We start from the raw sequence: 15,464 nt of genomic DNA on the forward strand, positions 1-15,464 counted from the left end.
TGTAACATGTTTACTTTATAACTTTTTGTAAACCGCGTTGAACTTCTGATTACGCGGTCAATAAGCACAATGTTATGTTATGTTATAACTTTAGATGTTTAATGTCCTTTTCTATACCTCTCGAAATTTCAAAGATTTAGCAATACTTTCTTTAGATGCTGAAAAATCATTTGACAAAATTGAGTGGCCATACCTATTTTATGTCCTAAGGAATTTTGGTTATGGCCCTTTGTCAATTGGATACAAACCATTTATCTTAGACCTTCAGCATCTATTTCTGTAAATGATACCCTCTCTTTTTCTTTTACGCTTCACAGGGGCACCCGCCAGAGGTGCCCGCTCTCACCTATACTCTTTGCATTGGCAGTCGAACCCTTAGCTATTGTGCTTTGTACGTCTAATTTAATGCTAGGTATACAAATTAGTAGATGACGGTAGATAAGACCTGAATGGTCCATCCAGTCTGCCCAACCTGATTCAATTTAAATTTTAAATTTTTTTTTTAAATTGATGAAACTCACAAAATATCTTTATATGCTGATGATATTATATTGTACTTGAGTAATCTGACCGATTCATTACCCAATACTGTTAACATCATTACAGAATTCCATTCTTTCGGGTTTCACTATTAATTTTGGAAAATCTGTTATAATGCCCTGAAATCCAAATTCACGAACTATAGCACAATTCTCCTTACATACAGATTAAACTGGACTTTAAACAATTTCGGTACTTACATAATCAAATTTCTAATCAACTGGACCACCTTTTGGAACTTATTTGCCACTGCTCTGCCAATTACAATCCAACAATTTGACAACCCAATCTCCAGATCATTTTTACTCTTGGCTTGGTAGAATCAATATATTTAAGGTATTTATCCTTCCTAAAAAATTTTTCTACATTACTATCCTGCATTGTTCATTATATATGGTATAATAAAAGACCATTAATTAAAGCTCCTATACAGTTTCTTCCTTGGGTTGCCAAATTTACAGTGGTATTATTGGTCAGCTTGTCTTCGAGGACTACATTATTGGATTAATCCTATGGCATATTCTCTCTGGGTAAGGTCCTCATCATTCTCTTCTTGGTTGGGCTGAGAACTTTTCATTAGACCTGGGGAATGCACAGCTTATTCCTAGGGATGGGAAGTCTGGAATCCTGTTACTTTTTGGGATCCTGCAAAGTACTTGCAACTTGGACTGGCTGTGGTAAGAAATCAGATATTAATTGAGCCCAGTATAGCAATCCTTACATTATATTCTGTACCTTTATACATTTTTATATAATTTGCAGCTTACTAATTTTGCAAACATCAATGCCTTCCTATGCTAATGTTTCAGTAGTCTCTTCAGTTTTAAGATATAGGGCTCCTTTTACTAAGGTGCGTTAGGGCCTTAACACGTGGAATAGCATGCGCTAAATTGCCGCATGCGCTAGACCTTAATGCCAGGATTGAGCTGGTGTTATTCTAGAAGCATACTGCGCATGGGTGCACTAAAAACGCTAGCGCACCTTAGTAAAAGGAGCCCATGGGTTAAGAATATTTTTGCCTTGAATTTAATATTCAATGCTTTTCTGAATTTTAATTGTTGAAATTATGATTTGATAATATTTGTTTTTGATATTGTATTATTTTTCCCTGGGGGATGGGAAATTTATGTTTGCCCATTTTTTGTATTATATGTTTAATGACTAAAGAGTGACCAGGAAAATATGTATGAAATCAATGTGTAAACCACATAGTTTTACACAGTATATAAATGGTTAAATAAATAAAAATAAAAGAAGGGAAATGTCTCTTCAACAACCAGATATGATGGCTGTGGTTACTGTGTTTATGAGAGATTGGTTAGATATTTTACTGACTTTTCACCAAATAATCACCTTGCAAATAAACACTTCTAAATACAATATTTACGAGTGTTTTTTGTGAAAAGCTCAGACCCACAACCATACCGACAAGGGTTTAACACGGTGAGACCATCACAGCTTTCACTGTCTCGTTTGATACATTTATAAATGTAAGATAATAAAGTATCTGAAGCTTATAGAACGCAGGTACCCAGCTAAAACGGTGCGGCAGGCTTGGAAACAGGCACGCTCTTGCCACAGAGATTGGCTCATTCAGCCTCAATGCCATAGGTGTGTTTAATAAAGTCAAGCATTGGCCAGTTTTCTGAGAGATTACCCCAGATTCGTCTTCACTCGGGGGCGCAATCTGGCTGAGAAATCTCTCTCAACCTCTGCAGTTATTGTCAGTATGTACTTGCCACTGACGGTTTGGAATATTCTGGGTTCTGGCGGAAAGAAATACTTTTTGAAAATGGGAGTGGTATACTGCCTCATGTGCCCATGTGGTAAATTCTATATTGGGCACATGAGAAGGACAATAAAAGTTTGCATCGCGGAACATTTGAGCAACATTCGTTGGTTAATCATTGGCTCGAAGCTGGCCATGTTATAGTAGAGGTTAAGTACACAGTTTTATTGAGAGCCCATAATATTATGGGGAATGTCACCCAGTTTTTGTTAAATCGTGAACATGGCATATGGTGGCCCCAGAAGGATTAGATAATGAAATAGGAAGTTTCAAAGCTGAAACCAAGACATTGGGGCTGAATTTTGTGACCTTTGCTGGTTCGGTGGGAAGAGTTCTGTGAACGGGTTATTTGTATATCATAATATAGACAAGTTTGAAAGTAGTTTTGAGTTTTGAGAGTGAAGAATGGGGGTTTTCCGAGTGAGTACACGCACTAATGATTGGGAGTTACTTCTTTATTTATAGTGTCCCCTTGGGGGGGGGGGGGGTCGAGGACTTTGTGACAGCACTTTATCAGTATGGTTTTGGAGTGGTTGCCTGGGTGTGCCATGACCACCAGAAGTTATCTTACATTTATCATTGGTTTATAAATGTATCCAACAAGAGCTGGTGGTAAGAGACAGTGAAAGCAACCCACGCCATGTTAATCACTTGGCGGTATGGTTGTGGGTCTGAGCTTTTCACAAAAAAACACTCATTTGTATTTAGAAATGTTTGTTGGTATCACCTTATTCTAATAGAGTCTCTGTTGATTAACAGAAATTTAAAGCCACACTGGTTAAGGAATAGTTTTGTGAATACCAAATAAGCTACATATAGGACAGGAAAGCAAGGAAAATACATCTTCTTATCTCATCTAAAAGTGAGGAAACCAGAAGCTTTCTCCATGTGTACTCTCACCTTCTCTGTGACGTACTGACAACGCTGCAGATCGTGGTCTCCGTCGGGTAGAATTTCAGGCTCCACGATGGGCACCAACCCATTCTGAGGATAGATGATAATAATCAGAAGAGAAGAATGGGTGATGGGGCAGAAGAGATTCTAACAGCAGCTAAACTCTACAGCAGTGGTTCCCAACCTGTCCTGGAGGACCCCCAGGCCAGTCGGGTTTTCAGGATAACCCTAATGATCTGCATACAATGTAGGTGCCAGGCATGCAAATCTGCTCCATGCATATTCATTAGGGCTATCCTGAAAACCCGACTGGCCTGGGGGTCCTCCAAGGACAGGGTTGGGAACCACTGCTCACAGGGAGTAAGTTAAAGGCTAATCCACCACTGCAATAAGGAAGGGAAGAGCCCAAACTGCAGGAGATGGCCGGCATCAATTTGGACTCCCTCCTTCTGTGCTAATTTTCTTAAAAGAAAAAAGGTAGTGGGTTAAGGTCAGTTGAAGGTTTCACCTTTCACCCCAGCTAAAATAGAGATGAGAAAGCAAGTTCTAAACAGCTCTGGGTTGATGATAAAACCTGGCAGAAAATCACCACTGCCTTGTGGTATTTCCTAATCTCTTGTTACCACTAGCATGAAAAGTGCAGAAAAGTTTCCACGTTTATTGAGGGCTTACTATCCTGCCCGTAGCGCAAAGACAGCTGGGCGGCATACAATAGAAGACCTACGTCAAGACCCGTGACGGATGGATCTCAAAGACATGACCTAATACTCACATGCCACTGCAAATATAACATTTTCCCACAACAAACATACTAAGAAAGCTATTTTACCTCCATGTGATAATCCACCACATGTCCACTAAGCTGTAATCTAAACCCCTTTGTCTATACCAGTGTCACACAAACTTTTCCAGCCGGTGGCACACTAAATGCAGTATCCCGACCAGAAGGCACCCGGAAGTTGACGCGTGACGTCATCGTGTCAACGTGCACCCATGCGCGCAGGCCCATCTTGCCGCGGCCCCACTGTTACAGGGATCCTGGAGGTGCAGGGAGAAGAGAAGAGACGCCGGCCAGGAGGAGAGTCAACCACGCTGGCTGACCTCCTACAGGATGTGCCTCTCACCGCGACAGGCTGCCAGCATAGCCGACTCTCCTCCTCACCAGTGTGTCGCAGCACACCAGAAATCTCAGGAGGCACACACTGGTCTATACTGTAAAGTCTGTATTTCTCACTAAAGTTTGTCCTAACCATACTATGCATGTACTGGGTTCCTTTTGGGAGGACGGGCTAAATAAACAATTAACAAATATGTTTTAAATCTTTATTCATTTTTTTTGTGTTACAACAAGTGTTACAAATAAACTCAATAGAAACTTAAATACACACTTGAATAACTCATATATTAATATCAAGTTTAACATTAATATAAAAATCCCTTGTCCCACCCTCCTTCCCAACCAATAATACATAAATCAATTTTATTGTATATTCTTTAAATATTAATTTAGTATGTAATAATCAAAATTGAAAAGCCCACCCCATTTCCCTCTTTACAATTATCTTATCATGGGAAAAGTTCATTAGAGAAATCATGTTAACGGTCTTTAGATGTTTCCAATGTTATTTATGGGAAAAATTATCCTTCATTACAAAAATCGGTTAATGGTCCCCATATTTTTTTAAATTTATTCATGTATCCTTTGTGTGTTGCAATAGCAAGTTCCATTTTATATATGTGGCATACCGAATTCCACCAGAACATATAGTTCAATCTATCATGTTGTTTCCAATTGAATGTGATTTGTTGTATTGCAATTCCAGTTAAAATAAATAAGAGTTTGTTATTACTGGATGAAATTTGGCTTTTTGCTCTCATAGTTGTTCCAAATAATATAGTATCATATGTCAAGGCTACTGGATTTTCTAACATTCTGTTAATTTGGGGCCAAATTGATTTCCAGAATGATAGGATAAATGGACAAAAGAATAAAAGATGATCTAATGTCCCAATTTCAATATGACAGTGCCAGCATCTATTAGATCTTGAACTATCTATTTTTTGTAAACGAGTAGGGGTCCAAAAAGCTCTATGAAGAAGAAAAAACCAAGTTTGTCTCATAGATGCTGACACCGTACATTTTAGCCTCCAAGACCAAAGTCGTGGCCATTGAGATGCACTAATTTGGTGTTTTATCTCAATGCTCCAAATGTCTCTAAGACCATTTTTTGGTTTTTTATTTATATATCCGGATATTAATTTATACCACTGTGCGGCTTTGTGACCTATTGAGTCCATCTGGAAACATAAGAATTCCAAACTGTGATATTTAGCGAGATCTTTCCATTCAGGGAACCCTTTCTGAATAGATTGCTTCAATTGCAACCATTTAAAATATTGTGTTTTATTGAGACCAAATTTTTGTTGCAATTGTGAAAACTCCAGCAATTTATCATTTTTAATTACATCATCCAAAGTGCGAATGCCTGCTATCATCCAATGTTTCCAGATGACTTTAAAACCGCCAATCTTGATCTTGGGGTTTAGCCATATAGTTTGGTTGGTTGATTTACTAATTGGAATTTGAGTAAGATTACTTATGTAATTTAGAGTTTTCCAGGTATCCATAAATATTTTATGATCTTTGTATAACCTTGGCATTTTGATACTAATTACATGATTAAGACGTAATGGAAACATAAGCCTCCATTCTAGCCAAAACCAGTCTGGAATATTATCTGTAGGTTCTGGGAGGATCCAATACATACCATGACGTAAGATATAGGCTTGATGATACCTATAAAAGTTGGGAAAATTTACCCCTCCCTCCTTAATTGGTTTTTGTAATGACGCTAGAGCAATTCTTGGTTTTTTATTAAGCCATATAAATTTTGTCAAAGTCCTATTTATTTTTGTGTAAAACGAATCTTGAAAGAAAACTGGTATCATCCCCATTTGGTAACATACTATCGGTAAAATCATCATTTTTACGGTTTGTACTCTTCCCCACCAAGATAAATGCAAAGGATTCCATTGCTCACACATTTCTATTACTTTTTGTAATAAGCATTTTTCATTAATTTTCATTGTTTCATCTACTGTTTTTGTTATCAAAATTCCAAGGTATTTAATATATTCTTCTTTCCAAACAAAAGGGAATGTATCAAATAAACCTTTTGTACAATGTATATTTAGTGGAAGAATTTCTGATTTATTCCAATTAATTTTATAACCTGAAAATTTTCCAAATTTCTCAATCAATTCAAGTAGATGTGGAATGGTGGATTCTGGATTCTTCAGATATAGTAATAAATCATCTGCGTAAGCAGATATCTTATATTCTTTATCTGAATGAGGTATACCCTGTATCTCCTTAGCTTGTTGGATAGCTAATATTAAGGGTTCTAAAACAATATCAAACAGCAAAGGGGATAAGGGACATCCTTGTCTAACTCCTCTCTGTAGATTAAATTTTTCTGAAAACGTATTATTAATATATAGTCTAGCAGAAGGGGAGCTATACATTGTTTGTATCATTTGTATAAATCCAGGACCTATACCAAACCATTCCATTGCTTGATACATAAAAGGCCATTCTACTCTATCAAAGGCCTTTTCTGCATCTAATGAAATTGCAAAAGTAGGTTCATTCATTTTCTTTGTTAAATATAACATATGGAATGTTAATCTGGTATTGTGAGATGAATGTCTTTGAGCAACGAATCCTGTTTGATGCATACCTATTATATGGGGGAGAGCTTTAGCTAATCTTAGCGCAAGTATTTTTGCTAATAATTTTCCATCTACATTTATTAAAGATATTGGTCTATAGTTTGATACCAAAGTGGGATCTTTATTGGACTTTGGCAAAACAATAGTCAAAGATTCTGCTATAGTGCCTTTAATACAACCTTTATTGAGTTGATATTGATAAAGATTTAATAAATAGGGTAATAAAAAGTTTTGAAATGTTTTATAAAATTCCACTGTATATCCATCACCACCTGGAGCGGATCCAACTCTAAGGGACTTCAAAGCTGTTCCTAATTCTTTTAGTGATATTGGTTCTTCCAAACTTCGTTTTATATGTTCAGGAATTTTTGGACCCTCTAACATTTTTAAAAATTCAAAACCATCTTTTTCTTTATTTAGATAATTTTCGGAAGAATAAAGAGATTTATAGAATTTTAAGAATTGTTTTAAAATAGGTTCAATTTGTGTATTTGTATTTCCATTTTCATCTTTTATTGCTATTAATTTTGTTTTTCTTTTTTTCGCTTTAAGATAGTTTGCCAATATTCTTCCTGATTTGTTTGAATTACCATAGTACAATGTTTGTTGAGAAAATAAATCTTTCCTAATCATCTTAGATGAGATCTCATTATATTTACCTTTTAATTTTAATAATTCTTGTTGAATATAATATTCCCATTTTTCTATAAGTTTTGATTCTAAATTTTTAATCTCTTTTTCTAAGATTAAAAATTGTTTTTTGATTTGTTTTTTTAGAAAAGCCGAATAAGAAATTATTTGTCCTCTAATGGTTGCCTTAAAGGCATCCCATAGAGTTTCTCTGTTAATATCATCATTATCATTTATTTGAAAAAATTCTTTCATTTTTGTTAGAAGATTTTCACAAAAATTTTTGTCAACCAACAATGTACTATCCATTTTCCAAATTGGTCTGTTATTATTTTGATCTGTAGTTTTAATTTTGATCCACACTCCACCATGGTCAGATAGAATAATTGGATCAATGGCTGCTTGTGTCACTTGATGTGCAAGATGTTTTGAAGTAAAGATATAATCTATTCTTGAAAAAGAATTGTGAACATGAGAACAGAAAGAAAATTCCCGACCATCAAAATGAAGTATTCTCCATATATCTATTAAATCGCAAGATTGAATCAAATTATCTAGTCCCATAGATTTCATAACTCTACCTGGGTTTTTATCTAATAAAGGATCCATTACAGCATTGAAGTCCCCTGCTACTATAAGATTTGAAGTAGCCAGTGGTATGATCAGTTGTTGAAGAGTTTTAAAGAATTCATTTTGGTTCGAATTAGGGGCGTATATATTAATTAACGTCATGGTAGTATTTCCCATATTCATTTCCACCATTATCCATCTTCCATGAATATCTGAAGCTTTTAGTTTAAATGAAGCAGAGCATTTTTTATTAATTAAAATAGCAACACCTGCCTTTTTCCCTATAGCTGGTGAGAAAAAACATTGTTTGACCCAGCCTCCTTCTAGCTTTTTAGATTCTATACATGAGAGGTGGGTCTCTTGTATAAGGCATATATCCGCATCTTGCCTTTTTAAAAATGATAGTGTTTTTTTCCTTTTTATCATATGATTTAGACCGTTAACATTTAAAGACATAATTTTAATATCCATTTATTTTTAAATTCTTAGGTATTAAATTATGTATATTTTCCCAATGTTTTAAGTATTTCATTTCTCTTTTTTCCTTTATTCCCATGATTACCTTATATATTTCTCTTTTATCCCCTCCCATCCCTTTTATCCCTCCCTTCCCCCCCTTATTAATTACGAAAACTTGGATACGCAGGTTGAGGTTGGATTTAGATAACTCCGACAGGCTATTAATAATTATCTAAAGTACTACATTTTTCTCTATTTCTGTATATTTTCTCTTATTTTATTATTAATTATAAGAATAAGTAAAAAGTTTTTCATTCTTATGTATTGAAAGATTATTTTCTATATTTGTATGTCTTTAAATCCATAAGAATGATTATATTAAATCACTTATGTCTAAGAACATTTCATTACAATTCGTTTCTTTTCAGGTGGTATATTATTTTTACTTTAAAAAGCTGTCCAATTTAGCCTCTTTCCTCAGAACTATAACAAGAGTTTTCAGCACAGGAATCCCCTATCTCTTATACTCATTATTTTCTTATGATTCACAAGAGAGTGTCAATTAAGAGAAGCTAACACTCCCATTAGAGTTCTTATAAGTTCTGTCTCAATAATATACTCTCTAGATATCTATGATTTTAAAATATCTAATGCCTGTGCAGACGAGAGTAAAGTCCTGTGCCAAAAACCCTCATTTTATCTCCCATAAAGGATTGCCAGGTTGAATAATTGTGGGTATTAAATTCAACTTAATAATAAAGAACATAAATATTGAGATATATATATTTAAAAACTTTTTTTTTTTTTTTTTTTTTTTCCAGGTAATTTTTTCGTCTCAGATACATTCTATTCATACATTTCGTATTTGAAATGTATTTTAATGTATCCGAAACGCAAAATTAAACCCGAAGTACCACCTTCAACCAGAAATATAGGAAACCAATCATTTCTTCTTATTATTTTCTCTTTCTTATTATTACTCCACTTTCAAAATTTCTTTTTCAATCAATACATTTTTAAGTTTGTTGAAAAAACTTTCTTTGTCATCATTTGAGTTCGGAGATGTGTTTCATTTCATTTTCATTCCTCCCGGTAAGTTTATTCTATTTATTCTGAGTAGAATTTTAGAATTTTTGTATTTTTCAGTTTTCTTATTTTCCCTGGAGAATGTTGCAAGTTGTTTAAGTCTTTAATTCGATCCTTGTGTGTTCTTTTTCCATTGCTTTCCGTTCTGAACTATCTTTAACCGTCAAAGTATTTGGTATGAATTCATTAATTGTTCTTTAGATTGTCATAGGTTGCTCCAGTTGATTTATATATTCCTGTAGTTTTTTTGGATCCGTAAAGTTTTGCGTTTTGTTAGCAATGGTAACCTTCATAGTTGCCGGGTAGAGGAGCCCAAATCTAGCTCCTAGAGATCTTAGTTGTGGTCTCATGTCTAAGAATTGTTTTCTTTTTGTTGCTGTTTCTTTTGCAAAGTCCGGGACAATGTGTATTTTTGAATCTTGGCATTTAAGATTTTTGATTTCCTTGGCTATTTGGCATATTTCAACTGCTTGTTGATGTCTTAAAAGTTTGAAAATTAAAGTTCTTGGACCTGTTTGAGTGTTGTTTCTTTGTGTTGGAATCCTATGAGCTCTTTCAATTTCCAGTTCCGTTTTAAATTTCAGTGGTAGTATTTTAGGTAGAAATTTTTCAAGAAATGCAATCGGATCATTCTTTTCCACTCCTTCAGGTAATCCGATTATTCTTAAATTATTCCGTCTTTCACGATTCCGGCTGTCTTCAAGATTTTTTTTTATCTCTGTTATTTCTTTCCATATGATTTTGCTGTGATTCATATCTGTATTTAGTTGTTCTGTAATATCTTCTAATGTTGAAATTCTATTTTCTGTAATGTCTACTCTTTTAGTTAGGATTGCAGCATCTTCCATTGCTTTTTGTAGTTTTTTGTTACTGTCTAAGACAATTTCTTTTATTTGTCTTAGTTCTTCCATAACATCCAGATTTTTTTCTGTTGGTAATGGGATTTTAGAGGGTGTACCTGGCTCAGGTTTCGACCTCTTATTGCTCCCCGATGTTCCAGCTCCCAGTTCAGCTTTATTTTGTTTAGTTGAAGTCATATTTCAATATATATTTTAGTTTCTTTAAAATATTTAGTAGTAGTTCTTTTAATATATTTGCATATAAGGAGCTATTTGTTTATTCAACCAACCGTTCAAGCCACGCCTCTTTTTTTTTTTTTTTTTTTTTTTTTTCTCAGTATTCTTAAAGCAACTGTAAGTTATTTGTCTTAGGTTCTATTGCTGTGAGAAAAATGTCAGTAATTTTTCCTCTTTTTTTTTTTTACCTTCAAGCCCAATCTCAGTCTCTATGAAGGCAATAAGATTCAGAGTAGTAAATCTTTTCCAGATATGGCTGGTTATTTTTATAGGATTAATTTACCAAACTTGTTGTGACATCTAGCATCAGCGCTGAAAAATTTGTAGCCTTCTTTTCTAGCTCTCCTCTTATTAGCCCAATCGCAGCCTCTACCGAGGAGAGCAATATTCCATCCAATATATTTATTTCAGCATCATTCAATTACCTCAATGTCACTTTTTTTTTGGTTACATTAATCCTTTTATTTATTTATTTATTAATCCTTTTATTTGTCCTTTTCTCACGGCCCAAACTCTGAGAAAAACCTACAGTCTCCTATATCCAATCTTTTCAAGTACAACAACAGAGATTGATATATTTATTGATATTTATATTTATCCTTCACAATTTTTTTTTGGAATTTAGCAGCAAGAAAACCGTTGCTCAGTAGATTTCACCGCAGACACTGTTTTATCTCCAGCAAAGAACAGCCACTTCAAGATAGCTTATTTCCCTGATATGACAGGCATCAGGCGTTTCAAAACTTATATCCCTATCAGCAAGCAGCTCACCGGCAGACCCAGACTTTGTCCATTAATCTTATCTCTCTTGTCCCTTTCCTCCAGAGTACGGGCAGTCCCTGGATAAGAACGAGTTTCGTTTTTAAAACTGTTCTTGAGTCAGATTTATATGTATTTGGCCTAGCGGGTAGGGATATTGGATTTGCAGGGAGAAGAAGAGTACAAATCTCTTTGGACTAGCACAGATTTTTTCGATCCAAGATGGCCGCGATCGCGGCGCTCCGAGCAACCGCCCGCAAAATCCCACTCGGGAAACCTCTCCTCCGGCGCTTCACACCGCCGAACTCAGATCGTGCCAAAGGGGAAAGGAAGCCTCGAATCAGTCTCCTCCGGCAATATCCAAGACGGACTCAGCCCTCCACACCACACCTCGCCTCCCGGAAAGAAAAACGGCACTTTAACTCCCAACTCTCACTCAAAACGGCACCCCTTTCTCTCCAACTCGATTAAGGAGGTAAACTTTAATTTAAATGTAAAATCTTGCTTTTTTTTGTAGTTTTTTCTTGAAAATTAAGCCTGTTTATATGGAGCTGTTTCTTCACCCAACCGTCTTCATTCGCGTCCAAGCCACGCCCCCAACAATTAACAAATAAATAAATAGTTGGGGGATGAGGGAGGGGTTTGGTCTTTCCAGGAGTAAGCGTCTGTAAATAGAACGTTTTAAGCAGAGGCAGCATGCACCGCAGGGACTGTTAGAGCTGTCACCTGGAGTGGCAGCAAAGAGCAAACTCTAAGGACCATCAGTGTGGGAAACATTCAAGTAGTCTTTTCACCTGCAAATTCTGCTCTTTAGAGGCAGTTCTACAAAGGGAATCTAATGTTAGTGCCCTGATTCTATGCAGTCCTTCTGTTAGACACCAATACAATACAACTTCTTATAGCCCGCAATTTTCAACAGGGAATCATTGCAGTTTACAGCAAGATGAGTTACATAGTAACATAGTAAATAAAGACCTGAATGGTCCATCCAGTCTCCCCAACCTTACCCACTCTTTAAATTACCAATTCAATTTAAATTTTTATCTTCTTCTCCTTAGCTATTTCTGGGCAAGAATCTAAAGCTCTGCCCGTTACTGTTCTTAGGTTCCAACTTCTGAAGTCTCCATCAAAGCTCATTCCAGTCCATCTACACCCTCCCAGCCAATGAAGCCCTCCCCAGCCCATCCTCAACTAAACAGCCATATACGAGTCTGCCCAGTACTGGCCTTAGTTTTTCAATATTTACTATTATTATCCGATTCTAGATCCTCTGTGTTCATCCCATGCTTCTTTGAATTCAGTCACCGTTTTCCTCTCCACCACCTCTCTCGGGAGCGTATTCCAGGCATCCACCACCCTCTCCATAAAGAAGAATTTCCTTACATTGCTCTTGAGTCTACCACCCCTCAATGTGTTATTAGTAAGCTAGTTTAATATTGCCAGGTTAGTTTTAGGATAGCAGTCTGTGGGATGAAGAGGGCTGGGAAGAGTTGTCTACTGGGGGAAGAGATGCGTTGTTAATCTTTTCCTATTGAAATGAATTGGGAGATACAAAAACACCCAACACACTTTACACATACACTATGGAATACATATCAGCAAAAAAGGTAGTGTACCCGAGCAACCCAGGAAGATGGCCTGGACGAGAGAAGACACCCCTACAAATTCAGAAGAGACTGAAGCTGAGATAGGGGATGACCACACACCAGGAGAAAGAGAGAGAACACATGAAGACGTCCCCCCAAACAAAGAGCCAAAAATAACTTCAAGCATATCACAGGAGGAAGAAGATTGGCCCTACACCATGGACGTGGATTTACAACCCCCAAGTAACCTCCGAATAAAGAAGATGGGGATCATCGTAGGAGACTCCATGTGGGATCCCTTAGAGAGTTAAGCCAAGGGAACCTGTCACCAGGAGTGGGATCCCTAGGATAGTAGACTTGGGGGTGGGTCAGTAGAGTGGGCAGACCTGATGGACTATGGCCCTTATCTGCCGTCATCTTCTATGCTTCTATTATACGTCATGTGGACAGCCACACCGCAGGAGGGAGAGAGGATAGAATTGTCACCTGCCTGCCTGGAGCAAGAGTAAAGGATGTGGCCAACAGGATCTCCAGGATCATAGACAGCGCAGGGGGGAGAGGACATTGCTGTGCTTATCCACGTGGGCACCAACGATGTGAGCGGATAGAAGTATGACAGGGAAGAGATGAAGGGCCAGCTCCGCTCACTTGGAAGAAAACTGAAGATCAGGGAGGTGAAGGTGGCTTTCTTCGAGATGCTATTAAACGTTTTACAACTGAAAATGCCTAAGGGACAGTATATGTTAGCTGTACCCTGGCGTCAGGAGTGAAATTTTGACCGTGCTGGAGTCGTCCTGCTGTCGATCATTGGAGGAGGGTTCGGAGGATCGCAGCAGGAGAGATTGGGCATCTCTCCTGCCAGGGAACATTTAGGGGAGGGGGGGTTACGGTGGCTTTGGTCAGGAGGGACTGGACATCCCTCCTGCCACGATTGCTTGGCGGGGGAATGGTTCCACGATTCTGTAACTGGAACTTATGACAGATGCCGGTTAGAGAATCGTGCTTTTAGGCGAAGGACTGGTCCCTCCCATGCCTAAAAGGTCTTATTTTGGGCATTTGGGACGATGTTTTGAGAATAGGGCTTAAAGGTAGATGTTGTGGCAGTCTGGCCGATTAAACTCCTGAACGTGCAGGTAGGCCATTCTAGAAATCCCCCCCCACACACACAGTTTGGCGAAAAGGGGACTTAGACGTTGTTTTTGATTATGCCCCGCCATGTGAATATTGAGGACACAGGGGGGAAAAAATGAATTTTTGGATTTTTATGCTCTCTTCAAATCTTCCATAAACATTTAAAAACTTGGTTATTCACCAAACTGTAAATTTTTTCTCTTTATTGTCTCTTCCCTTACATTTCATACTGTAAACATAGTCAAACTTTATTCTTATAAAGATGACATGGTCTATAAATTCAAGCTTTGGTTTAGTTAGTTTGTTGACAGTTCCCATGTCATTTCAAACAAATCCACATCCCAGATGTCTAGGAGAGAGTGAGAGAGAAACAGACAGAATGGAGACACGGACTCAATAATTTAGTACCTGCTGACAGATACTGGCATAGCGAGCCAGCACATTGGCATTCTCCTGGATGGCCAAAGTGGAGGGTGTGGCATCTGAGATCTTCAGCACACAGCGCCATTTGGCAAAGTCTGCTCCTTCTTTTTTGTACTGGGCGCAACGCTCAGCAAGTCCATCCAAACCTGCGCAAAAGGGAAAAAGTAATCCCTTGTACTGCCCTCTAGGACAAAACTGTAGAGTTCTTGAGACAGTATCTCTGTCTGTGTTGGAGGCAGAATGAAAATAACCTAATGATTTAAGTTCAACCTGTTTCTCCCCCTTCTGCCCTCTGTGAAACCCTGTGAAATCAAAACACTTCTGTTCAAAAAGTATATACAATCTACCTAATCTCCCTCTCCTCTTCCCCTCTTACTCCTACCATGCTCTGCTCACTCCCTGGCACCATACCCTCAATCGACCAATTAATTAAAAAAAACGAAATGCCAAGAAGCTACCACATTGCATCTTGAACATTCATGCAAAGTACTAGGCATCATCATCGATTCCACACTGTCTTTCAATGACCACCTTAATTCCTTAGTAAAAAAATGCTTTTTCAATCTTCACTTGTTAAGGAAAGTGAGATCCTGCTTCCATCATCATCACTTTGCTGTCCTCGTACAATCCATCATTCTTTCCAGACTGGATTACTGTAACTCTATCTACTTAAGCCTGACAAAGAAAAACCTTCACAGACTCCAGAGGATCCAGAACTCTGCGGCTAAAATAATCTTCGCAAAAAGCAAATTTGACCACGCCTCCCCGCTTCTGTCTAAGCTTCACTGG

At 37.3% G+C, this 15,464-nt stretch overlaps 1 protein-coding gene across 3 annotated transcripts in view; it reads right to left on the minus strand.

The window, feature by feature from the left end:
- Positions 1–15,464, minus strand: part of ALDOB (aldolase, fructose-bisphosphate B) — a 269,623-nt gene that overhangs the window by 23,518 nt on the left and 230,641 nt on the right. For all 3 annotated transcript variants that reach the window (XM_033920844.1, XM_033920845.1, XM_033920843.1), the window contains exons 5-6: positions 14,661–14,821; positions 3,230–3,313 (exon numbers count right to left, since the gene is read on the minus strand). In XM_033920844.1, the coding sequence (XP_033776735.1) occupies positions 3,230–3,313; positions 14,661–14,821 (245 nt within the window). The remainder of the gene's footprint in view (positions 1–3,229; positions 3,314–14,660; positions 14,822–15,464) is intronic.

This window comes from Geotrypetes seraphini, chromosome 14 (genome assembly GCF_902459505.1).
Source record: "Geotrypetes seraphini chromosome 14, aGeoSer1.1, whole genome shotgun sequence".
Lineage (NCBI taxonomy): Eukaryota > Metazoa > Chordata > Amphibia > Gymnophiona > Dermophiidae > Geotrypetes > Geotrypetes seraphini.